Raw genomic sequence first — 27670 nt, forward strand, 5'->3', positions numbered from 1 at the left:
CCTACCTCAGAGGAACCTGAATGAGTTGTGTTAAATGAAAAGGGTCTGGTGATTGGACTCAAATATTACTACTTGGGCACATTGACTTTCCACTTTAACTTTTTAAAATTTAAGTACGAAAATGTTGGTTTCAGGAAATACTTACATCTCCTAGCATTTAAGCACATTTCTCGGATAATCTGAAAGATAGTTTTGTTATACAAATTTTTGTTGTTATTCACTTCATCTCTCTTGTTTGTCCTTGTGTGCGTTATTGCTCTCTCTCAAATTCTCCCTCTGACAGATTGTCTGCATTCTCTGATATTGCTTTCTCTCCTTTACAGGTATTTCTTACATCACCCAATCCATAGTGTAGCCATTCTTTTGGCTTGCTTCTTCCCTCTCTTGTGTGCGTCCTGTACTCTTAACCCATTCTCCCATTTGAGTGAATTCTAAATTAAAATTTCTAACTCTAAAGACATCAAAACTTCAGTTTCAGTATACTTTTTATTGACTCTATCCCTTACATCTAAATCAGCAACCTTTTAAAAACTCACTCATCATTTTTTCTCTAAACAGCTACTTTTTATTATTTCTTTTGATACAAAAATTACTTTCTTTTTACTGAACAGGTTTCAAAAACAGTTATATCTTCTTAAATATCTAAGGAAATCATTGAGTTTTTACCAATCATTTAGTTTTTCTCTTTCATACCATTTTCCTTACTTCCACAGTAATCCTGGCTGAAGTATGTATATCAGTCAGACTTGTAGTTTGTCTGAAATTTATTTCCCTTCAGTCTCTAATTCTTCAGCTTACACACTGTTTCTGTAAAGTGCTTTTTCATGGCACCTGCCTTTTTAGAAAGACAAAATCCTCAGGTAGATCTACATTTGAAGACTGAGTAATTTTTTCCTGTGCTTTTTAAAACCTAATGAAATGCCTTCTGTCATCTCTTCTGCTTTAATCTGTGATTCACATCCATTCAGGTTACATGAATTACCAACATTTCAATCAGTAATTGTAGCGCCCAGCTTAGAATGACTTTACAATTAAAATATTAAAACATTTTCTTGCTATTTTCTATAACTTAATGTCATAAGAGGTAAAATAATGTAGTTTCATGGATATAACGACTCCATCTCAAGAAAACAAATATTAAAAATAAAGAGAACTACTTAAGGCAAATTATTTCTGCAGTAGATTCAGTTTTCCTTTCCAATAGCTAACATATAGGACAATCTTTTTATTCATTATATAATTTTTATATTTTTGTTATTTATGTTAATGGTTTGGTTATTTATGTTAAAGTCAGCATGTACAGGCCGTCCTCTTATACCTTCATTAATGCTTTTTAAAAAATAGTATTAAAATGCTGTAAATCGTTTTAAAATCTGTATCAAGTTAGAAGTTTTAAGTACATTTTGTACAATTTTAATAATTAGTATTTACTGTATCTCAGTTTTATAGTTTTCCTGCATTGTTTATTCTGAGTGTTGTAAATTGAGAAATGAAATTTCAGATATACTGCTGAAATCATTACTAATAGTTTCTCTTTGTATTTTAGCTTTATATTTTTGTCATGTAGAAAACCTGAGTGCAAATGATATGTAAATAGAGGTCTGTATTTTTAACCCTGAATATTATTATTTTTTTTGTTAGCCCTATAAGAAAAAGTTCATTTAACAGCAAATTGTAATGTGGAATATACCTAAATACATATGTAAACAATATGCACAAATATCTATAATCAGCTTGTTAGCGTTTTCCCTTTCCATACACATCATTTTGGTTATATACATATATATACATACTTAATTTAAGTATTACTGAAATATTTATATATCTATGTATTTACATATATATTTCGTGTTCCCCCTTTTGCAGGTGCTATTCAAGTATTGGGAAAGTTCAGGATGCCTTTATATCTTACAGGCAGTCTATTGATAAATCAGAAGCAAGTGCAGATACATGGTGTTCAATAGGGTAAGGCTTGAGTAAATGCGATTTAATGGTATTTTAATAGATACCCAAGTTTATTGAAACATATGTAGTATAATGTGTATTAATATTATACCCAGTCATTTTCAGACACCTCATTTTTTATTTCTCTTTTCAGTGTGCTCTATCAGCAACAAAATCAGCCTATGGATGCTTTGCAGGCCTATATTTGTGCTGTACAATTGGACCATGGACATGCAGCAGCCTGGGTGGATTTAGGCACTCTTTACGAATCCTGCAATCAAACTCAGGATGCCATTAAATGCTACTTAAATGCAACTAGAAGCAAAAGTTGTAGTAATACCTCTATACTTGTAGGAAGAATTAAGTTTTTACAGGTAAAAATTTTAAGTAGTATATTTTACAAACCATTTCTTTATAATAACTGACACAAGGAGGGTGGCTGAACAGTTTGTCATTGTGTTTTGATGTCAGTAACTTGTTTCCATAATTTTTAATATTTTGTGATATGATTTTCTTTTTCATGTCATTTAAGATAAGCAGTTTTTAAAATATTATTTTGCACATACATTTTGAAGTCCATTAGTTTGCATGATTTTTCTGTATGCTATCTATCTACTAAGTTACAGTGTTTTAGGTAAAAGAGCACATTGATTTTTATCTCGCTTGAAATTTCATGAGACTATACCTATAAGAATTCTGGAAAACAACTTTGTTCTGATTAACATGAGTATTTTCTGGTTGCCCTCTTTTACTTAGCGTATATCCAAACCCCCACATTTAAAATCTCTTTTCTTTAAAAAATGAATACCTATAACACTCAGGAAGATTTAGTGGACTTGCTCTTACTCCAATAGGCCTGTGTTAAATTTGCTTTTTACATAATTTTTCCTAGGCTCAGTTGTGTAACCTTCCACAAGGTAGTCTACAGAATAAAACTAAATTACTTCCTAGTATTGAGGAGGCATGGAGCCTACCAATACCCGCAGAGCTTACCTCCAGGCAGGGTGCCATGAACACAGCACAGCAGGTGAGAAGTTGGGTTATATTCTGTAGGTGCCCAGCTTTAAGGGTTTTTTTGAAGCCATAGTCATCAAATTTATATTACTAAGTGCAGGGTTGACTTTAAAAAAATATAAATCCTTCAAGTTTAATTACAAAGAGATTTTACATCAAAATAAAGGATTTTACATCATATCAAACTTCCTCTGGTACGGGAACAAACTTGGGGTGCCTATTTAAAATCTTTACATATTCTTTTGATTTTGACAGAGATTCCTTAAGGAACTATAGTAATTTATTAATTTTTTTAAAAAATGAGTTTTTCAAAAGAAGGTACAAATTTATCCGTTGAGGATTCATTTGATTTTGATTTTTAGTAATTGTAATGTGTGAAATCACATAACTTTGAAAAATGATATAGCTTAAAATGTTTTATAATTTGAAGAAATAAATTAAGAATATGTAGAACCATATTTCTGTCTTACTTCTTTAATCCTTAGGCCTATAAAGCTCATCATCCAAATACTGAACCTGTATTAGGCCTCAATCAAACACCAATTCCACAACAGTTTGTGCCAGTACACATGATTACTTCTAGCCAAATAGATGGCCTGTCCAGTCCTGCCAAGAGGAAAAGAACATCTAGTCCAACAAAGGTATATGTATATTTTAGAGACTGACCAGCTCTCCAGTTATTGTGCTATTTATTAGCAGTATTTCCTATCCTGAAATTGTAGCATTATTTAAATGCAGAAGGTAAGGCTAGCTTTATGTTCATCAGATCATTTTATTTATTTCTCTGATTTTATGAAATTAATACACCTTTTACCACCACTTTCTACTGGCAGTGAAATACAATTTTGGATATAACAGACTTCCTGTTAACTCTTTGAGACACTATTTAGAGAAGAGCCTTTTTAATGGAGAGTAAAAAATGAATGTTTCAAATTCAGAGATTTCCAGGTTAACAACCTATGAATTTTATGTGTTTTAAATTATTTTTTAACTGATTTAAAAAGATAAGTCATATATGTATGTAAATACTCCAGCTCCAAGTTATGTGGTGTATCACTACTCATAACTCTTAGGGCACAAATTAAACCAAATATTTCCAAATATTTTTTTAAATTTTTAAATTAAACTTTTCTTAGAATAGTCTTGAGAACTGGAATAGCCAAACTGTTTCACTCACTGCAATAAAGCAACAAGTTAACACCCTAGAAATATGGATATGAAATATTTTTTATAATTTTTCACCACCTTAAAGTAGTAGAAATATTAAGCTTTAAGTAATTTTTGGGTATTCTGAAAGTTAAATGACAGTAAACTAAACTAATATGTACATAAGTACAATGAGCCCACATTTTTCAGAGTAATATATTTTTTTTTACTTTTTCGAATAATTAATATTTTTGTGTTTGAAACGTAAAAAATAATAGAAAATGGAATATACAGGTTAAAGGCTCATTCCAGGTCCTGCCTCTAGCCACATAATGTTTTTTCTTACAAATAATAAATATTAATAGTGTCTTTGTTTTTCTCTAGAGATACATTGTACATGTAAAAGAAAACAGTCTTGTACAAAAACAAGAAAATAAAAACATTCCTTTTTGTCTTTTTTGTACAGTAAATATAGGTAAGAATTCTATGTATAACTATTCAGGACTGATTCTCCCCTTCCCCCAGTCACCCCAGGTTATTTAACTAGATTACCTATTATTTATCTTTCAAGTCATTTCCAACCATTCTTTTAAAAGGTTAATTAGCTCTCTTTGTGAAGATTGTAATTTCCTTTCCATGTAATACATTTAACTCAAAACACATAATGAACCTTTTTCAGATGAATTTCTGATTTTTACATTTCTAAGATTTCATCTTGGGCTTGGTTAATTTGGGTTACTACAGCTATCACTGTATTTGACCACAGAGCTTCTGAGGTTGTGGTCTTTTCAGTGACAGTTTACTATCTTTCTTCTTACTTTTAACTTCGTATTGTTTTTCATTTTTTTAGCACGTGGAACAGCTGCATGCAAATAAAGATAACTTAAATCCACCACAGAAATTGATGCTGGAACAATTGGAAAGTCAGTTTGTTTTAATGAAACAAGTATGTATACCATTTTTATTCTAATATTTATTATCAAGTTAAATATTTTACCTGACTAAAATATTAGAGGATATTAATGTTCATTTCAATTTACTACATGTACTCAATAGAATTTATATAACCAAGTTTAAATACTAATGGACTATTTTTCTTAAAGGCATAAATTTAGAATAAAACACTTTGGTATTTTGCTCTTTCTTAGCAAAGTACTTCGGATGTATTCCATAATCTTATTTTTGTTATTTTGTAATTAACAAAGTATTTATATTGAGGTGAGCTCCTTTAAGGATTTGTCATAAGTGTAATAAAATAGAAATTTTAAATCTCCTACCTACTGATAGAAAATAAAGCCCATATATTACTCATCATAATTTCATTTTTCTTTTGCCCTTAAGCTACTAATAAAGGAGGTTTCTTAAGTATATAATGACAAAAACTTCTGCTTCCCCATATGAACATAGTATGCCATTTTTAAAATGTATTATCTTTGAACCAAGAGATATCAGATGTTATAATAAGTTAGGGATGTTGAGTACACATTTTCAGTCACACAGTGGGTTTTCTTTTTTTTTTTTCTTTTCTTTTTTTTTTTTTTTAAGACAAGACAGACAGGACAAACTACTGGAATTCTTAATGGCCCACTAACTGACTCTTCACTGCCTACCAACTCTGTCTCCAGCCAGCAACTATATTCTGCCCTGCCCAGAGTTTCTAATGTCTCTCAGCCTGAAGTTCACACTGCTTATTTTGAAAAGCTCTTATCCAGTGGACCATTTTCTGCAGGCTATGCTCCTTGCAGCACACCAAAAACACTAGGGAGTGCAGACACTATTTTGGTAGGCAATAATTACATAACAGGAAGTGGAAGTAATGGAAATGTGCCTTACCTGAAGCCAAACACACTCACTCTACCTCATAACTGCACAAACCTGACCAGCAGCACAGAAGAGCCATGGAGAAAACAGCTATCTAACTCCGCTCAGGTAAAAACAAATTAGATGCTTATTTTTGCTTTTACATAATTTTTCTTTGGCTGTAGACATTTTGAGAAGAAGTAAATATTTAAGGAACATTTTTATTTTTAAAAAGCAATTCTAAATAATTTATAAATGAGAATTTTGTTTTATAGTGTTAGTACTACATTGTTAATCTATGAGTATATTTACTTTTATCCAATATAAATTAACATACTATAAATTATGTTAGGTAATATGGAAATAAGGAAAAGAAGGGGAAAAATGAACAGCCATCCAGTCTCCTCAAATTCTATTGCTAATAATTAAAGATATCATGACTTTTTTATATTCACAATTTATATCTGCAAATATTCTCTACATAAGGTCAGTGCCATGCCAGGTGTCAGGCATTTATTTTATGGAGATTAAAAGACTAGTCAAATTTCACTTACTGTGGAGGGGAACGTGTCTTAGGAAAACCAGAAGGTTAAAGTCTCAGAAAAATGAGGGAATTTGGAAGGACAGGTCAAATGTAGCTGGAGTATAATTTGTGGAGAGAAGGCAAAGTGTGAGGCATAAAGGAAGGGCTTGATTTATTCTGAAATTAAAAGATTTTGCTGTAGAGTTGGAAATTCCTTGAGCAGCCTCTTTTTAAAAAACTTATTAATTAATAACCTATAGTTGAGTTCACTTCAGCTTCATAGAAAATTGAGCAGACAGTACAAAAAGTTCCCAATGTCACCCATGGTTTCCACTGTCTTGAAATCTTGTACTAATATGACACATTAGTTACTGTCCTACTAACTAAATCCTATAATTTACATTATAATTCACTCATTGTATGGGTTTTGACAAGCATGTAATGACATTCATCCAACTTTACAGTATCATATATAACAAAATAGAATTCACCATCCCACCTTACAGTCTTGTTTAATCCTCCTTGGCTACCCTGAAGCCTATCACAGTCACACACATTTTAATTGTCTCTATGTTATTGCCTTTTCCAGGATGTCATGTTGTTGAGATCGTACAGTATATATCCTTTTTAGAATTTCTTTCATTTACTAATAGACATTTAGGTTCCTTCTGTGTCTTTTCTTGATATGATATCTGTTTTCCTTTTTAATCTCTTATTAATATTTAATGTATTTACCACAGCTTATTCATTCACTTAATGAAGGACTTCTTGGTTATTTCCTCATTTTTGAAATGATAAATTAAGCTACTATATACATCACATATTCATATAGATATCTTTTTGGCTTGCTTGGATAAAAAGCTAGGAGCATAATTGCTGGCTTAGAGTGGTAAGAATAACTTGAGTTTTGTAGGAAGCTGACAGCTGTATTCTAATGCCGCTGAATTCTCCATTTTGCATTCCCATTCACAGTGACTGATCCTTCTTTTTGCTGTAGCTTCTCTCAGTGTTTGGTGTTGATAGTTGTCTTAGTCATTTCCGGAGATACAAAGTACTATAGACTGGCTTGTTTACAAACAAGATAAATTTTTTTTTCATAGTTGTAGAGACTGAGAAGTTCAAGATTAAGGTATTGGCCCATTTGGTATCTGTTGAGGTGCCTTCTGATTTATAGTTGCCTGAGTTATCACATTGTCCTCACATGATACAAGGAACAGTGGAGCTCTCTGCGTCTCTTTTATAGGAATACTATTTCATTCATGGCTCTATCCTCATGACATAATCACTTTTCAAAGGCATCACCTCCAGATACCATCATACTAAAGATAAATCTCAACATACAAATTTTGGGCGGACAATTTATGTCCTCAGTATTTTAGATTTTACTAATTTTAAGAGAATTGTAGTAGTAGCTCATCGTTTTAGTGTACAATTTTCTAGTGTTCTTTGGAGCATTTTTTTATATGCTTATTTGCCATTTGTATATGTTCCTTGGTTAGGTATCTGCTAAGATCTTTGGGCCACATTATAATTGCTCTGTTTATTTTCTTAATGTTGGGTTTTAAGAGTTTTTTAAAAACATTTTTGGTAACAGTTTCTAATCATATGTTTTTAATAAATATTTTTTTTGCAGTTACCAAGTCTTTCTTTCACTAGCGTTCCTTAAGAAACTGTTTCTAAAATGTCATCATTATGCTCAGGGTTTTCCCATTTGTTAACTTTTAGGAGTTTTATACTTTTGCCTTTTACATTAGTGAGTGGTTTAAGTTTTGGGTAAAGTTTCTTTGTATATAGATTCCCAGTTCTAACAGTTTGTTAAAAAGACCACTTCTACTCTGTTACATTACCTTTACTCTTATATTAAAGATCAGTTAACTGTTTATTTCTGGGCTTTGTATTTTGTTCCATTGATCACTTTCTTTATTTCTGTTACCAGTACCATGTTGCTTTGGTTAACACAGCTTTATATTAAGTTTAGAAATCAAGTCACGTCAGTCCTTGAACTTTGTTCTTTTCTCTCAAAATTATGTTGACCATTTGGCTCATTTATGTCCATGTAAACATGAGAATCACTTTGTCAACATCCATAAGAATAGTGCTGGGAATTTTATTTGGAAGCTTTGAGACTATATATCAAGTTTGTAAGAACTGACATCTTAATACTTAATACTTAATACTGTGTCTTATTATTGATGAACACAGAATATATCTGGTTATTTTAGTTTTTTGATTTCTTTAATCAGAATTTAGTAGTTTTCCTTTGCACATATCTTGCCCATGTTAGGTTTATCACTAAATATTTCATTTTAGTGGGAGTGCTCCTATAAATGGTATTGTGATTTTAATTTGAAATCTCGGTTTCAAATCTTATTGCTTCTTTCTCTTTATCACTGAATAACATTCTATTATCTGGGTATTTCCAATTAATTTATTCATGTATCTGCAGAAGGTTAAAAAAAATCTATCAAAGTAGAAGTCGATGTAACAATCTTGCCTTCTGCCTGCACTTAGGTAATGCTTTGAGTTTCTTACCCTCAAATGTAATGTTAGTAATAGTTTTTTTTGTAGATATTTTTATGAAGTTAAAGGAGTTCCTCTGTATTTCAGGTTCACTGAGAGTACTTCTGTAATGCACGGGTATTTGATTTTTGTCACATGCTTTTTCTGCATCTGTTATGATCATGTGATTCTTCCTTTTTTGTCTGTTTATGGGATGGATTATGATGATTGATCCTTGAAAGTTGAACCAGCCTCACTTACCTAGGGTAAATCCCACTTGACCATGATGTATTCTTTTTTATGTAGTCAGATTTGCCTTGCTGATTGAGGAATTTTACATCTATGTTGGTGACTTGTGGGTCTGTAGTGTTTTTTTCTTGTAATGTTTTAAGTAATGTCTTGTAAGTGTGCTCTTGGTATTAGGGTGATTGTTACCCCAGACTCATAGTATAGTTATGAAATGTTCCCTCTGCTTCTATTTTCTGGAACAAATTGTAGAGCAGTGGCATATTTCTTCCTTAAATGTTTTGTAGAACTCACCTGAACATGGTAGAGCCTTTGTTATAAAGGTTATTATCTATTGTTTCTTTAGTAGATATAAGCTTATAATTTATTCAGATTATTTCTTTCTCCCAGTGTCATTTTTGGTATATGTGCCTTTCAGGGAATTGGTCTATTGCATCCGGGTTATCAGATTTGTGGGCGATTTAGAATTGCTCATAGTATTCCTGGATCAACTGTCAAAAGCCATGGGATCTGTAGTAAAATTCCATCTTTAGTCTCTGTAATTAGCAAGTTGTGTCCTGTGTTTGTTTTCTTCCGTTCAGTTAGCCTGGCTTTGTCGACTGTATTGATCTTTTCAAAGAACCAGTTTTTGATTTCATTGACTTTTCTTTATTGATTTTCTGTTTTTGGTTTTATTAATTAATGTTTTAGTTCTTAATATTTCTTTCCTTCTGCTTACATTGGATTAAATTTGATTTTCCCTCTCGTTTCCTCCAGGAGAAACTTAGATGCTTGATTTCAGATCCTTCTTTCTGTTATATGTATTGATTATCCTAGATTTCCCGTTAAGCACTGCTTTAGATTCATCTCACAAATTTTAGTAAGTTGTGTTTTTATTTTGAAGTTGGCTCACAAAACCGAGTATTATGAGCTAGTAATAAATAAACAGCTTTATGAGTTCTGAATAATAACAGGTAGCCAGACTCTGATGTTCAAACTTGAATTTTCAGTGGTCACCTGGTAGTTGGGAAGTTACATATGTGCAGGTCCAAATTGAATTATTTTAGTTGTGTGAGGGCAACACCACTAACCCCACATTTTTCAAGGCTCATCTGTACTTCTGTAACCCCACATGTTTCTTTGTGAGCAGTTGGAATTAATCCCCAACTTTTTACCTGACTTTGGAGCCACTAATTTGCTATTGGTCCATAAGGTTTACTTTTAAAGGGATTTAAATGAATAGATTCTTGTTTTTTTCCTCCTTGCTTTTATCATAGGATTATATGAATATATTTCCTTAATTTTAGTCCATTTATTAATTTAGAAAAACTTGTTGCTTTTTCTTGTTTTGGTTATAAACATTAGCAGTAGTGCTACTATAAAGATTTGTTATAAAATTTCTTTATGTACATATGTTTTAATTTCTATATCTGGGAGTTTATGAGTGCAGTTGATATAGTCATGTTATAAATGTTAAAATTTTGGAGACTTTCAAGCTCTTAATGCAAAGTGGCTGTTTCATTTCACATTCCTACCGGCCGTGTTTGAGGTTCCACTAACTCCGTGTAGTTGCCAACACCTGATACTGATAAAAGTCTTTGAATCTAGCCATGTTTATGGACATGTAATTATTAAGGCTTAATTTGTAACTTTCTAATACCTATTAATTTCTGTGTGATTATTTACCATTTTTGTATTTAGATTTTTTTCTGATGATGATGATGATGATGATGATGATGATGATGATGATGATGTAAGGTTTTATCTATGTTCTGGGTAAAAGTTGTATTTGAGACAGGTTTTGCCAGGATTTTGTCCTAGTCTCTGAGTTCCATTTTACTTTATTTGTGTTTTAAAATGCAAATCCTTATTTCTGCTGAAGATAGTTTATAAAAAAATCTATGTTGTGTTTTTTATATCATGAAAGAAATCTGTACTTTCTTACAGATTTTGTACAGTTCAGTTTTCACCCTTTCAGTTCTATTGGTATATTAAAGTATATTTTGCATACAGATATACAGTTATTTCAGCACCATTTATAGAAATACTTCCTCCTTTTCATCCTGCCTGCTTTGTCAAAATTAATTTATCAAGGTTTTAAGTGTACTTAGAGCTATTTTGTGCTGATCAATATAGTTTTCCTTCATAAGTCTAGTTTTGATCACTGTAACTTTATAGAATGTTTTAAAGTTTAATTATACAGCTCGAACATTTTAATTATTTTTAAAGTTCATTTGATTACAATATATTCTTTGTACCTTTATATAATTTTTAAGGCTCAGTCTGTTAATTTGTACCAAAATTGCATACAGGAATTTAATAAGGATTGTATTTTATTATACATCAATTTTGGGGCAAATTGCCATGTTTATAATATTTTTCTAAACTATGAACATAGCATTCCTTTGGTTACTCTTCTTTTAATTTCTCTCAGACATGTTTTTATGCAGTTATGAATAAATTTATGTTCTTAATTTATTTGCAGAATGATTCTTGTCAGAATACAGAACTAACTTTAACTTTGAAATTTTACCCAATTCATTTATTTTGTAATATTATATATTTCTTTGATTTCATTTTTTGCAAGATTATGAGTTTCATGAATAAAAGCATTTTTGCTTCTTTTGAAACTTTATCGGCTTAATTTTTTTGTCTTACATTCAAGCTTAGAATACCTCATTCACTGTCAAATAAAAATGCTAATAGCAGATATTTCTGATTTGTTCCTCTTGAGTAAAGGATCTGTATTTCAGTATTAAATATGATGTTATCTGTAAGTTTGATAAATGCCCTTCCTCATTATCTGAGAATTCATGTTGGATTTTGTCAATATTTTTCTTGTGTGTTTGGAGATATTCAAGTGCTATTTGTCTTTATCTTTGTAGTATTGGTGTATTTGATGTTGCTCAGTGCAATGAAAACATTACATTGATTGATTTTTGAAGTGTTTTTATGGTTGCTATGGTGTTGTCAACTCTTTGTTTGATTCGGTAAAATTTACTTTTTAGACTTGTTCTTATATACTGACGTAATTTGAAAAATTTCTATTTGATTAGTCTTTTCAAAGACCAATTGTATTTTTTTCCTCCTGAGTTTTTTCCCTTGCATTTCCATTTTTATGATTCATGGTTTTTTTCTGATCTATATTTTTTCTCTTTATTTATATTCAGTTTAGTATCTTCTTTCTAGCTTCATAATGCAGTAGCTTAATTTGTTGATCTTAGACTTTTCTTCTTTGAAAATGTGTTTAGTTATAAAGTATTGTCTTAATCATAAATTTTGATGTATTTGTTTTGATTTTCATTAAATTTCCTAATTTTCTGTTGCCATTTCCTTATTTGACCCATGAGATTTTTAGAATTTTGTTGTTTATTTTCTAAAATTTGGATATTTCTCACATTTTATTATTTTTGATCTGAGGTAGTTCCATTTGTTCAGGGAACATGGTTTGATTTGAATTTTGTAATTTTATTGAGACTTGTTTAGTGTGTTGTGGACAGTACTTCATGTGGGCTGAGGATATGCATTCTCTTGATGTTGAGTGGCGTGTACTGTTTTACATGACAGGTTATGTTGGTTTAAAATATTAATTTTAAAAATATTTTTGCTTATTTTTTGACTAATTTTTCTGTCAGTCATTCACAATGGGCTATGGAAATTAGCTGTTTATATAATGCATGTTTCTCTTTCATCTGAAATGTTTATACTCTATATACTTTTGAGTCACATGGTACATATTTATTTGTAATTTGTAAGAAAATATATGATATAATAACTTTTCACTTAGAAAGTTCTTTCATGTTAAAATGTTTCTGTAATATGTTTTTTGTTAATATCATCTTTCCTACTCACTTTGGTACTGTTTCAATGGTATGCCATTTGTCAGGTATTTACTTTCAGAAATTTTGTCTTTGAAGATAATTGTTTTTTGCAGATAGCATGAGTTAGTTCTTGGTGTTTTTCAAGAGTTAGTTTTCTTTAAGATACTGACTACTTTAATCAGTTGATTATGGGGACTTTAAAAAATGATTTTTAGGACTTGCAATAAATTATATATTTAATTGTTCATTTCTGGTAGCTTTGCTTTATTTGATATTTTAATTCTTAGTATTGTCTGAGCTTGTACAATAGATTTAAACAATACTTTTTAATTTCTTTATTTTTATCTTTTCTTAGGGGCTTCAGAAATGTCAGAGTTCACATTTATCAGGACCTAATGATGAACAATCTTTATTTTCCACTGGGCCAGCCCAGTATCTTCAGGCAGCTGTCACTGGTATTCGGAAACAGACTGAAGTTCGAACTATACCTACCAATTCAGTCACACAGGGAGATGCTCTTAATCACCTCTCCTCTCATATTGCTACCTCAGGTGGACAACAAGGCATTACCATTACCAAAGAGAGCAAACCTTCAGGAAAACGCTCTTTCATGTCTGAAACAAGCAGGCATGCTGGAGACACACCTAATGGCTGCACTATTGTCGAGGAACTTTCAAATCATGTTCAGCAGCTGATGGCAGAACCTGTTTGCAATTCTAACCATGGAGATTGTGCATCACCAAATCTTTTAATATCAGACAATCCTCAGATCTCTACCTTGTTTATTGGAAAAGCAAATGACAATGTGGGTACTGGAGCCTGTGACAAAGTCAATAATATTCACCCAGATGTTCATACAAAGGCTAATAATTCTGTTGCCTCTTCACCCTCTTCAGTCATTTCCACTGCAGCATCTTCTCCAAAATCCTCTGGACAGACAGCCACACACAGTGTTTCCAGCCTTAACAGTCCTCACAGTAGGTTATATACAATTAATAGAGAAGGGCTAGATAACATACAGAGCTCTAAAAAACCAGACATGCCTAGGGTTAGCCACAAACCTGGTCCTCAAATCATACCATCAGTGTCTGTGTCCATATATTCAAGTTCCACAGAAGTTCTGAAGGCATGCAGGTTAGTATGGGAAAAATGGAAATCACAAAGTAAAAATTGTTGAGTACTGTCCAAACCAGAAAACTGGATATTTTGATTTATAAAAAGTAGAAGTTATATAAAAGAAGATGTCACTTATCTAAAATAAGTTTCATAAGGAACTTTGTTATATGCCTCAGTATTATGGTTTTACCTTAGTGTTATTACTGACCTCCATTGGTTATTGGAATTACCAGCTTCTCTTGATCGACCTTATTATGGCAACTGACTAGAGAGCAGGAAACTTCAGTGTTCGTTTTCTTTCTGGAACATTACAAAAGGTTACAGAGTGGGTAGGAAGGATAGGGAAAAGACAGAAAATTGAGAAATGCAAGACTATTAACTACTCTGAGAAGAGTGACCATATTCTGCTCTTTCTAGAAGAAGAGGTCTGAGAAGTTTATTTGTTAATGGGTTTTATTTACTTCTCACTAAAAATAAGCAAAGAATTAGAAATATTTTTTTCGATATTATGACATCATATAGATTTCCTCCTCCTGAAGATGCTGGTGAAATTTTGGTGGCGGGGGGGAAGCTTTCTTAAGATACATAATTTATATACTTCACAATTTGCTCGTTTCAAATGTACAGGTTTTCAGTATATTCCCAGATATGTGCCACCTTCACCACAGTCAATTTTACAGCTGTTTTACCACCTCAAAAAGTAACTTGATGTATAGTTTTTAAAGTAGTGGTTTTTTTCCTCTGTATGTTAAACACAGTAATATCCAATCTTCAATTAAATAATAACATTTTAATTCTCACACTTATGCATAAATGTCCATATAGGAAACCAATACTTAAATGATTAAATAGATTTAAATTGCCAACAGCGTCTTGGTCATAGTTTCTAGGGCATGGCATTGGAAATTTGAACAGTAATTATTGTATTTTAAAAAGATCTTTCTAATTGCAGATTAAAATGAAGTAAAATTGAAATAAATACTGTGTAAGTAGGCAGTCTAAGATTATTTGATATACATATCTTTTAAATACCAATTTTGAATTATAATGTGAAAATAATTCTTGTTTAATAATACGAATATCATTTAAATGGGGAATTTTTATATGCTCTCTATTAGAGTTTGAGGCACTTAGATTATTTTACTGGAAGACATCATGAGTCAGCTAATAAATGTATGCTAGACAAACTTACAAAAACATTTAAATATTTTATATACTGTGTATATGTAGCAAAGTGGGGTAGTATTGAGAGTAATGAAAATGATTGCTCTTTTATATAAAACTCTTTAAAATGAGTATATTTCATATTTCTTAGTGGGTTAACATTTTTAATCTTCATCTTTTTACAATATATGTAAACATTAATTTCAAGATGAAATACATTCATAGAAGTTTTTTTTTTGTTAGAAACTACACAGACAATTTTGCTTTAGTGCAGATGAGTAATATTATTACTAAAATTCGGAAATACCTTTAAAATACCATAGGTAAATGTGGTTGTGTAGTTTTTCCAGTGAACGTAGCTATCAGCTTAGGTAGCTTTTTATGTGCCTCCCACCTTTGTATTCCCCAAAATCAAAAAGGAAAAGACAAAGATTATAAAAGAAGGACTAAAAAAAAAATTTTTTTAACTGATTCAGAAAAATGAAGACAAAATTATTCTGAGGCTTAGCGAGAGACCTAGGATGGAAAATGGTAACTCTCCTATGAAGACCAACTGTGTTAATAGATAGATAGTGCCTTATTCTGGACAGGACTCTGATTCAGATTAGTGCAAGAAAATATCAGTTTTCAGAGAGTTAATCTCCCTGGTTAAGAAACTTCTTGAGGAAAGAAACCTAAATTGTGCATGACTTTATATGTAGAGCACCTCTCATTATTTTGTGTGTGTACTAAATGCTGTATGTATTTGAGGTCAACATAATTAAGCTATTCTAAAAACAATTTTACATACTAATCAATTTCTCTAGTAAGAAGTTAATTTTGGATTAAGAAAAGACTTTCAGAATGATACACTCTTAATCTTTTCAACATCATATTTTTTTAAACTTCATTTCTTTCCTACATTGGGTTTTTACAATAAAATGTCTGTTGCACTGTTAGAGATACCTGCCTATTTAGAAGATCATCTATTTCTATTGTCCCAGCCCTGTCCTTTTGTATTAGGTTGATGTTATGTATTTTAAAAACTCATGGCTCCTTTCTTGTTAACTGTAGAGGCCTATATTGGAGATAACTGTGGATTTGGTTCAAGACCACTGTAATAAAGTAATATCAAAGTGATACACACAAACTTTTTGGTCTGCTAGTGCATATAAAATTTATATTCACAAACCATACTGTAGTCTATTAAGTATGCATTAACATATTTATAAAAACAATGTTCATATCTTAATTTAAAAACTTAATTGCTAAAAATTCTGACCATCACCTAAGCCTTCGGCTAATCATATAGTCGTTTTCCTGGTGGATGGTCTTGCCTTGATGTTGATGGCCTCTGACTGATCAGGATAGTAGTGACTGAAGGTTGGGGTGCCTGTGATGATGTTTTATAAGACAACAATGAAGTGTGCCAGATCAGTTGAGTTTCCTTTCACAAATGATTTCTCTGAAGCATGCAATGCTGTTTGACAGCATTTTCCCACGGTAGAACTTCTTTCAGAATTGGAGTCAATCATTTCAATAATCCTCACAGCATCTTCACGAGGAGTAGATTCCATCTAGAGCAAGTTTTTCTTTGCTCATGTATAAGAAGTAACTGCTGATCCATTAAAGTGTATCGTGAGGTGGCAGCAATTCAGTCACAGCTCCAGGATCCAGACCTGATTCTAGATTTCTTGCTGTTTCCACCACATTTGCAGTGGCTTCCTCCTTTGAGTCTTGAACCCCTCAAAGTTACCTGTGAAGGCTGGAGTCGGCTTCTTCCCCACTCCTGCAATTGTTGGTTTTGACCGCTTCCCATGAATCAGGAATATTCTTAAAGGCACCTCGAATGAGGAAGTTTTCCTAGAAAGTTCCCACTTACTTTGCCCAGGTCCTCCAGAGGGAACAATGTTCATGGCAGCTGTAGCTTTACAAAACATACTTTCTTAAACAGTAGACTAGAAGTCATTATTACACCTCGATCCTTGAGATGCTGAAAGGAAGCTGTGTTAGCAGTCACGAAAAGAACATTAATCTCATTGTCTGTTGCCACCAGGGCTCTTGGGTGACCGGGTGTCTTGTCAGTGAGTAGTACCACTTTGAAAGGAATCTTTTTTTCAGCAGTAGATCTCAACAGTGGACTCCCGACATTCAGAAAAGCATGTTATAAACATGTGCTGTCATCCAGGCTTTGTTGTTCCACTTAGAGAGCACAGGCAGAGTAGCTTTAGCGTAAATCTAAAGGCCCTAAGATATTCAGAATGGCAAATGAGCACTGGATGAGCCGAAAGCCATCGTCTGCATTTGGCCTTAATGAGAGGGTCAGCCTGTCCTTGGAAACTTTGAAGCTAGGCAGCGACTTCTCTTCTCTAGCTGTGGATGTCCTAGATGGCACCCTCTCCAACACAGGCTCTTTTGTGTGCACTGAAAACCAGTTACTTAGTGTAGCCTCCTTCATTAGCTCGATCCTCTGGACAACTTGCCACAGCATCTATGTCAGCCCTTGCTCCTTCACCTTGGACTTTGATGTTGCAGATGGCTTCTTTGCATGACCTGCGTTCTGCTGGCTTCAGATGCTCTCTGCAGCTTCTTCACCTCTCTCAGCCTTCACAGAGCTAGGGGAGTTAACCTTGCTCTTGATTAGGCTCTGGCTTAAAGGACTGTTCTGGCTGGCCTGATCATTCAGACCACTAAGGCTTTCCCTATTGCAGCAGTAAGAATGTTTTGCTTTCTTGTCATCCCTGCATTCACTGAAGTAGCACTTTTAATTTCCTTCAAGAACTCTTCTTTGCAATCACAGCTTGGCTAACCTTGTTGAAGGAGGCCTGGCTTTTGGTCTGTCTTGGCTTCGGATATGCCTTCCTCTCTAAGCTTAATGATTTCCAGCTTTTGATCTGAAGGAAGAGGCACGTGACTCTTCTTTTCACTTGAACCCTTAGAAGCCACTGTGAGGTTATTAACTGGCCTGACGTCAGAATTGCTGGGTGTCAGGGAACAGTGAGGCTTGAGCAGAAGGAGACAAGACGGGTGGGGAACAGCTGATGGGTGGAGCAGTCCAAGCACAGGCAACTGTATGGATTCAGTTAGCTGCCTATAATGGAGGGGTTTGCATCACCACAGAACACTGAGAATGGTATTATCAAAGATTACGTATCACAGGTCACCATAACAAACAGTACTAATGAAAAAAGTTTGAATTATAGAAGGATCAAAATGTGACAAAGGAAGCAAATGCTATTGGGCAATTCTTGCTTGATGCAGGGTTGCTATAAAGCTTCAATTAAAAAAAAGTCTGCAAATCCCAGTAAACCTGTATGGTATAATGATATTTGCCTGTATATGAATTATTTCAAGAAAATTTTATACTTCTGATTTGACCCTATTAGGACAAGAGGTGTTAAAGAACTGCTTCACATAATTTCATTATGTTCTTTTGTTTTATGTCTACATTCCTTATATTTATAACTTTTTAAGAGCTATTTGTTTTATACTGGTTGTAGATGCAGCATCTTTGCTTTTAAGATTTTTAAAATGTAATTTCAGCATTCAGGTGCTTGAGTTCCTTTTGGCTTTCTCGCTCTTGCCTCATTGTTTTTTTCAAATGTGGACATTTGTACTTTCCAATATCCTACTTTTCTGTATATTCATATTTTACTCTATTACATAGAACCTACAGCTGTTACAGAGACTGGATTCTAGTAGCTGACAATTTCAGTTACCTCTCATTTTTTCCTATTGAAGATATTAAATAAGCTTAAACTTTGTACCACATTCAATTGGTATAAATAATTCAACAACAATTAAACACCTCACTTATATTTTATGTTATCTGAAATGTATATATTGTGTCATCTGTCTCGTAGAAACAACTGTGTATTCAAACTCTTATTTTGTGTAGAATAGAGTGACAGATATGATTCACCATGAAACCATTTATTTCTTATGTAGAGTTTATAAGTAACTCATTGCATCGACTTTTGGCAGATACTTGAATTTTTTAATTTTTCAGTTGCAGAAACCCATTTTTATTTAAGTAAAAAAGTTCCATATAATTAAGTTATTTTTAAAGTAGAATTACTTTTATTTTACAGTTCAAAGGCTTAAAATATACTATATCTAACTGTAAACATGGGTCAGCAGGCTTGTGGACAGATATTAAAACCACACATTGATTTAGCGTTTAACCTTAGTAAAGCATAAAATTTTAGAGGAATACATATTTACGCATTTATTTTATTTAAAATTAGATAAGTCAGTAATTCTAAACCTGTAATTCATAATTAAAACTTCATCATTGACTTCTTGTTATAGTAAAAATGTAGGTTATATACAATCGGGGTTTTAATATGGCATCTCATAAGCTGATAAATACTGCATTTCAAGCTTTAGTTTTCCTCAATCTTACCAAAAGGCCTAAATACAAACTTTCTTTTCATTAACAAAAATAATGCTAAATAAGCAATGGGAGGTTTGCTTTAGTTTTTATTATTACATTATTTGTAATTAAAATAATTCCAAAGTAAATGAAGTTACTGATGTATATTTTACTTTCTAAAATAGTTTTTAGATTCTTATTTGAAATTTTAATATTTTAGAGCTTTTTTTTGTTTAATGCATTTAATTGCTTTAAATTTGAATAATTGAATAAAACAAATGTTTCCAAAGGATTTACAATTTTTAGTACTTTGTTGAATCTTAAGGATTTAGAATTATTTATCTAATGTTCTTGTACAAAAAAAAGTTTAACTTCTGTACACTTTAAGAATTTATTACTTAGCAACTCGGGTACTTTTAATAAAGGAAAATGTTAATCCTAATACTACTCTGTAATAATTATGTGTAATGTGATAGTCATAGGAAGAACACAGATTACTTCAAACATTATTACTGTAATCTATAAATTTGTTGGAGGTCCACAGCATTATTTCTAATAATAGACAATAACTAGTCTCTAGATTTTCAGGTTTTCACAGAGATATTCTGGAAATAATGTAGAAAAAGAGAAATCTTACTATGACATTAATATCTAAACCTATATTGACTTAAGTGTTATTTTAACAATAAATTAAAGTTTAAGGGTGAAATTTGTTGAAGTATTTGGAGTTCATATTCTTCAGGTGAGAGAATGTGTTGGAAAATTGAGAGGAGAAAGGTTTTCTCAATTCATGTTATGTGGATATAGAGTATATTTTGTTTTTCTAAAGAGTGTAAGGAATTAAAAGTAATATGTACTCAAATGAAGAGTTCTGATTTTTTTTCTGAATGGATTACTAGTATCCTAAATGATTTTAGTTTTCTAAATGCCTTACACTTAAAACTTAATTTATATTTTTTTTAAAATCTTCTGTTTTCAAACCTAATTAATAGTTGATATAGTTCTTCTCATTATTTTATAGGAATTTAGGTAAAAATGGCTTGCCTGATAGCTGCATTTTGTTGGATAAATGTCCACCTCCAAGGCCACCAACTTCACCATACCCTCCCTTGCCAAAGGACAAATTGAATCCACCTACACCAAGTATTTATGTGAGTCTCGTTGATTAACTAGATATAAATCAAATGTCTAAACTAATTTGTCTTCTGAAAATACATTCTAAGCCAGTGCAAATTGTTTTTCAAAAGTTTAAATAAATTTTTTCTGAGTAGTTAAAGATTAAGGTAAAACATACTTGTATATCAGAGCGTGGATGACAGTCTAAGTATTGTCTAATACCTAATATTTTATAAATAAAGTTTTACTGCTGCACCGTCAAGCTTATTTATTTACATATGGTCTCTGATTGCTTTGCATGAGTTTGGATAGTTAATTTAAATAGTTGCAAAACAATATGTATTTGATAAAACTAAATATATTATCTGACCTTTTATGGAAAAAGTTATTGAAAACTGGTATATTGGCAATGTTATTTTGAAGAGAATTTTTAAACTTAAAATGTTTTTTCACATATAGACTGGTATCGTATGAGAGTAGCAAAAGATATTTCTTTTTGTTTCAGTGTCCCTTCAACATTTCTAAACCGACATTCTGCCTCCTTCGAGTTGTATGGACCTTGAAATTTATTTCATTTTATGTGACTAAAAAAAGAATTTTTGTATCTTAAAGACACAAGTGAAAAAATTCTAAGCTACAAATTGTAGATTAAATATTTAGAATAATTTCATAGATGAGAAGATTTTAGAGATTTGGCTTTTTACCTCAGTTATACTAATCTTTCACTAAATTAAATTTGTCGATAATCTTACTGAGTAGAAGGGTCCTGAGATCACGATAAAAATAAATGTTTCAAGCAAAGCTTTAGAAAATAAATGGAAAATGAACATTTACTTTTATGGGTAGTACTGAACCAATTTTTATTTTCATATGATTTTAAAACTTTTGAACTTTAAATTTCACTTCTCCCACTTTCATGCAAGAAATACAAAACTGTACTTGATGAATATACTCGGAACAATACTTTTGAACTACTAAACTGTTAAATATATTTTGTAAATATTAGTTGTGATGTAAGTAGTTGGAAACATTTCAAAATTTATCAAATTTAAAATATATTTCTCTACTGGAGAAATTTAGATAGCAATTATGTCATAATTTTCTGAAAAGACTAATGATAAAATACTGTAATATGTAGCAAAACAATTTTAATGGTTAAGATTATAATGTATAAACCTTTGATAAAAGTTATATGAATTTGTACTATTCTATTTAGTAATTTTTCTGAGATCTAACAATGTTTTAATTTTGTAGTTGGAAAATAAGCGTGATGCTTTCTTTCCTCCATTACATCAATTTTGTACAAATCCCAAAAACCCTGTTACTGTTATACGTGGCCTTGCTGGAGCTCTTAAGTTAGGTAAGATTTTTTTTTTTTAATGTTTGAACATTTCTTTTACTATTATTTTAAAAACACTGGCAGAAACTCATAAGGTTTTTTTAATGTTTTTTCTGTCTCTAGCAAATATTTAGTACATGATGCCAATATAGATTATTGGCAGACTTATGGTAGATATTTTTAGTTATTAATTTCTTGTTTTTGTAACATGAGTGATTTAGGTTAGATAACCATGATCTTCTGAATAAAATGTAGGTGAAATTAGATCCTACTTAAAATGCTATAGCCACTTTTAGTCTTCTCATGATATTTAGATCTGGTGCTTCAAATAAGTGCTATGCAAATTTGGCAGCACATGGCTGGCTTGAAGCAGTTTTCAATGGAAATACATGGAGCTCCATAATGTTTTTAAAAGTTCTTTGGAATTGTTCTTTGTACTAAATACAGTTTTATTAACACAACTTATTTATTGTGAAGATCTTGGACTTTTCTCTACCAAAACTTTGGTAGAAGCCAATAATGAACATACAGTAGAAGTGAGGACACAGTTATTGCAACCAGCTGATGAAAACTGGGATCCCACTGGAACAAAGAAAATCTGGCGCTGTGAAAGTAATAGATCTCATACAACAATTGCTAAGTATGCACAGTATCAAGCCTCTTCCTTCCAGGAATCATTGAGAGTAAGTGTTTCTATTTCTTTGAAATTATTTTGTTCAGTGTATATTACTTTTAAACAATGTGTTTAGTTTATATAATTTTGTTTCATAAGTGGTATAATTTACAAATTTTATGGGGTTTTTACTATTAAGTTATAGTTGATAATATAGTTATAGTTGATAAAAGCCATATTGGTAATAAGACATAAAATTACTATCTTATAATAGAACCTTCTATTTTTCAAATCTTTCGCTTTAGGATGATAAAGTAAGTCTACTGAATTGTTGAAGAATGGTTTTAATAACAAGAAAAGTATGTGAGAAGCACTCATTTTCATTTGGTCAATGACAGCATGTTTTCATTTTATTTTATCTGAAGTACTCTTCCTATTCAGTTATAGTTTCTAATTAAAACTACAGGGGAGGAAAATATTTAGAAAAATACTTCAAAATACATGAAAAGCTAAAAGGAAAATCTTAAACTACAGAGTGGTTACTAAAAGACCTAATAGGAAATAAATCAGTAATGGAGTCCCTTAGTTATTATTATTTGGGACAAATTGTAATCTGTTAGACCAGTTAAGAATAAAAATATTAGACCACTATTTTATACCATGGACAAACATTTACTCAAAATGGATTAAAAAGTTGAAAATAAAGACCTAAAACCATAAAACATTTAGAAATAAAGCATGCAAGTAATCTCGACTTTAGCCTTGACACACTTTGTATTTTTTTTTGTATTTGACAGCAAAAGCAAAAACAACAAAAGCAAAAACAACATATGATGACATCAAACGAAAAAGTCTTTAAACAGCAAAGAACAATGTTAACAAAATCAAAAGGCAACTTATTAAATGGGGGAAATATTTGCAAATCTTACAAATATAACATATGTTAAGAACTCATACAACTCTAGAGGGAAAAAAATATTTAGAATAGAGCAAAAGCTCTCAGTAGACATTTTTCCAAAAAAGACATAAAAGTGGCCAATAAGTACAAATAAAGATTTTCACCATCAGTAATTATCAGGGAATGCAAATCAACACCACACTGAGATACCACCTCATACCTGTTAGCATGGCTACTATAAAAAAAGACAAGAGATAAGTTTTGGCATGGATGTAGAGAAATGGGAATCCTCAGCACTGTTGGCAGGAATGTAAATTAGTACAGCGCTATGGAAGTCTTCAGAAAACTAAACTTAAAACTATATCATGACTGAGCAATGCTTCTTTTGAGTATTTATCTGAAGGAAAGAAAATCACTGTCTTAAAAAGGAGTCTGCATCCCATTGTGTATTACAGCATTATTTATAATAGTTACGACATGGAAAGAACCTAAATGTTCATTAAAGATGAAGAGTTAAAAGATGTAGTGTGTGAGTACGGGTATATGCACATAGTTGACCGTTGAACAACATTTATACATGGAATTTATATATGGAATTTTTTTCAGTAAACATACAAAAAGGCCCAGCCTTTTGTATTCTTGGGTTTCACATCACAGATTCAACCAACCCTAGATCAAACCCTATTTTAACCTGTGATTGAGACTTTTATAGGTATGATGGGCAGGCATAATGCATCGTTCTATGCCATATAAGGGAATCGAATATCATGGATTTTAGTGTTTCTGGAACCAATCTCTCATGTAATCAACAGTACTTAAACAAGTCAAAGTTGGGCTGTGTGTCGATAAGCACCGCTTACCCCATTGCATCATTCAGGGATTGATGGTATAATGGAATTTTATTCAGCCATGAAAAACAAGAAAATCTTGCTGTTTGCAACAAATTGGGGAGACCTCGAGGATATTATGCTAAGTGAGATAAGTTAGAAACAAATAATGTATGATCTCATTTATATGTGGAGTAAAAAAAACCCAATCAGATACAAAGAACAGATAGGTGATTACCAGAATTTTGAGTGTGGGTCTGGTGAAATGGTTGAAGGTAGTCAGAAGGTACAGACTTTCATTTATAAGGTAAAATGTGTTGGGGATATAATATACAGCATACTGACTATATTATTACTGCTCAGTTCTGTATCATATATTTGAAAGTTGCTATGAGAATAGATCTTAAAAGTTCTAATCACAATATAAAATTATAACATGTAAAATGGATGTTAACTAATACCCAGTCATTGTCGCTTTTCAAATATATTTTCTGTTCATTTCTTCTCTATTGACAGTATATATACTTGTTATCTTTTATAGTTTTCCCATAGTGTTGCAATATTCTGTTCTGATTTCTTTTTAGTCTCTTTTTTGTGCTTTCCAGATTTGGAATTTCCTTTTGAGATATACTCAAACTCAAATTTTTTCTTTAGTTAATAGTCACTCTAATAAGCCCTTCAAAAGTAGTCTTCATTTCTGTTAGCATTTTTTACGTCTGGCGGGTTTTTGTTTTTTAAAATAGTTTCATTTTTCTCCTTTTTTGCAGAATGTTCTAGCATGTTTTCTACTTTACCAGTTAGAATCCTTTTCATTATTGATTGTAGTTGTTTTAAGTTTCTGGTCTCATAATTCTTGCATTTGTGTCATATCTGAGAAATGTTTGATGGTCGTTGTCTTCAGTTGTTATTCTGCCTTTCAGTACATACCTTGGTAATTTTTGTTGGAAGGTAGATATAATGTACTAGGTAAAAGGAGCTGATGTAAATAGGCTTTAAGTTGAGTGTTGGTAAATTGCAGGGTAAGAAAAGTATTCTATAGTGTTATGGCTAGGTCTCAGTTTTACTATAAACCTCCAGTTCTGTACTGTGAACTTCACTAGTGCTTTTTAGTTTGTTTCCCTACTTTAATTTCTCTTGGACAGTTGGCTCCTGGTAAAACCTTAGAAGTCTGGGTGCTCTATAAGTATTTTTTTCTCGGGGGCAGATCTTGTTAAGAAGAACTGAGTACTCTGGTATGTTTCAGAATGCTTCCTTTTTCCTTCCTTTAGTGTTTCACCATAGAGTTTTTTACTTTTAGACATTTCCACAGTGAATCTGTCTCAGTTTTTCTTCATTGCATAATACCTGCATTTTATAATACTAATTTTGTAGCTGCTGTAAGAAGTTAAGTACCGTGCCATTTGGCTTGACTTCTTGACTTTTTCTTTTGTCATTGAAGATATTTTTTGTGAAATACGGTTATAGAAACTTAGTTTTAAAATTATAGCTAGTAGCTCTCAGGTAGATATGATTGATTGTTCACTTGTGCAATAAAAATGATAGCCTGTAATAGAATACTAAGCATGAATGTTTTGGTTTATCTATAGGAAGAAAGTGAGAAAAGAATGCAACACAAAGAATACTTAGATAATGATTCCACATCTTCAAATTTGTAAGTAACCTTTAGTGTTCCCTTCGTATTTCTGTCCAAAAGGCATGAATTAATTTTTTTTTTTTTTTTTTAAGTTCTGGAAAGAGAAGGAAAGGACCTTTTAAAATCATAAAATTTGGAACCAACATTGACCTCTCTGATGATAAAAAGTAAGTCCTCCAGTTCTGTTTACATGAAGTGCAAATGTGAATGCAGGATTGGAAATTGCCTAGTTTCAATTTTGTTTCATCACCAGTTAATTTTTTTTAAATGTTAACATCAGCTAAAGCACTAGCAGTTTGAAATATTTTCATTGGCTTTTGAATTAGATTTTTTTCTTGTTGTTACTGGTGAATGCCAAAACTTCAGTTTTACAAATTTAATCACTTTTCTTTCCTTTAGAAGATTATTATAAATTTTTTTCAATGATTATAAATTTGTTTTGAGTTATGTCTGAGAAACAGAACTTTCGAATTTAAAAATATAATAGAAATTAGAAATTTAAATATTTTCTGATTAGATTTTAATAATTTTGCAGACATAGTTAATTCTCAAAAATACTTTAAGTAAGGTTATACTTTCAATCTGTTATTTTATTTCAGGTGGAAATTGCAGCTGCATGAACTGACTAAACTTCCTGCCTTTGTGCGTGTCGTGTCAGCAGGAAATCTTCTAAGCCACCTTGGTCATACAATACTGGGCATGAATACTGTTCAGCTCTACATGAAAGTTCCAGGGAGTCGAACACCAGGTAATTTTCATGAACTAGCATATCTTGAATAATTGCAAAAAAAGAGTTCATCTGATCTGAAACTTTTAAACATAAGCAATCAACTTTTTCCCACTGTAATTATAGAGCCAAAGGATTTTAAAATTCCAATAGGTAAAAATATTTGTAATTACTCTTATAATTGAGGAGAAAATATTTTCATTGTCCCAATGTGCCTTTTGTCCTTTTTAAATAAACATACCAAAATGAAAAAAAAATTTTAGCAGTTAAGAAATTTTTAAAAATTAAATGTATTGAGGTGACATTGGTTAATAACATTATTGAATTGTATACTTGAAAACCCGTGTAATTTATTAACCAATATCACCTCAATACACACACACACACACACACACACACACACACACACAGGCATATGTATATTACATATATATACATATATTATACCCCAAAGTTAAATCACCTTACATTACCGTCTGTCTGATCTGCTTTACCCTTATCTGCCTCTCCCATTTCCCCTTACACACTGATAACCACTATACTGTTGTCAGAGTCCTAGAAAAATTTAATTTGGAAAGGGGGCAGTAAATCACTCATAGTTGAAGGAACTCAAGGAAGTTTAAGGCTTTCTCTTAATCCCACTGATTACAAGTGGACACTTTTCCAGTTTTTTCATCAGTTATTAAGAACTATAACATAATCATGAACTAATATGCTTACTTTGTGTGATAAATATTTCATTGGAAATACTTCAAATAATATGATACACTGATATATTCTAATCTATCCCATTTTGTTACATTTTTAAAAAGAGAATTCAGGAATTTTCTAATGCAATAATAATAACTTTTTCTTTTTTTCTTTTTTATTATGGTGACATTGATTAATAAAATCCAATAAGTTTAGGGTGT

General features: G+C 31.6%; 1 protein-coding gene across 10 annotated transcripts in view; it reads left to right on the plus strand.

The window, feature by feature from the left end:
* The window catches only part of LOC107502042 (lysine-specific demethylase 6A), a 185351-nt gene that overhangs the window by 116878 nt on the left and 40803 nt on the right, over nt 1-27670 (plus strand). For 8 of the 10 annotated variants that reach the window (XM_036235679.1, XM_036235681.1, XM_036235678.1 and 5 more), the window contains 13 exons: nt 1867-1965; nt 2099-2318; nt 2837-2971; nt 3444-3599; nt 4955-5050; nt 5650-6033; nt 13328-14106; nt 20628-20757; nt 21977-22082; nt 22539-22744; nt 25986-26050; nt 26125-26199; nt 26632-26780. In XM_036235679.1, the coding sequence (XP_036091572.1) occupies nt 1867-1965; nt 2099-2318; nt 2837-2971; nt 3444-3599; nt 4955-5050; nt 5650-6033; nt 13328-14106; nt 20628-20757; nt 21977-22082; nt 22539-22744; nt 25986-26050; nt 26125-26199; nt 26632-26780 (2600 nt within the window). The remainder of the gene's footprint in view (nt 1-1866; nt 1966-2098; nt 2319-2836; nt 2972-3443; nt 3600-4954; nt 5051-5649; nt 6034-13327; nt 14107-20627; nt 20758-21976; nt 22083-22538; nt 22745-25985; nt 26051-26124; nt 26200-26631; nt 26781-27670) is intronic. The other 2 variants (XM_036235685.1, XM_036235680.1) reach the window with 2 other exon arrangements.

This window comes from Rousettus aegyptiacus, unplaced genomic scaffold (assembly GCF_014176215.1).
Source record: "Rousettus aegyptiacus isolate mRouAeg1 unplaced genomic scaffold, mRouAeg1.p scaffold_m13_p_19, whole genome shotgun sequence".
NCBI classification, from domain to species: Eukaryota; Metazoa; Chordata; class Mammalia; order Chiroptera; family Pteropodidae; genus Rousettus; species Rousettus aegyptiacus.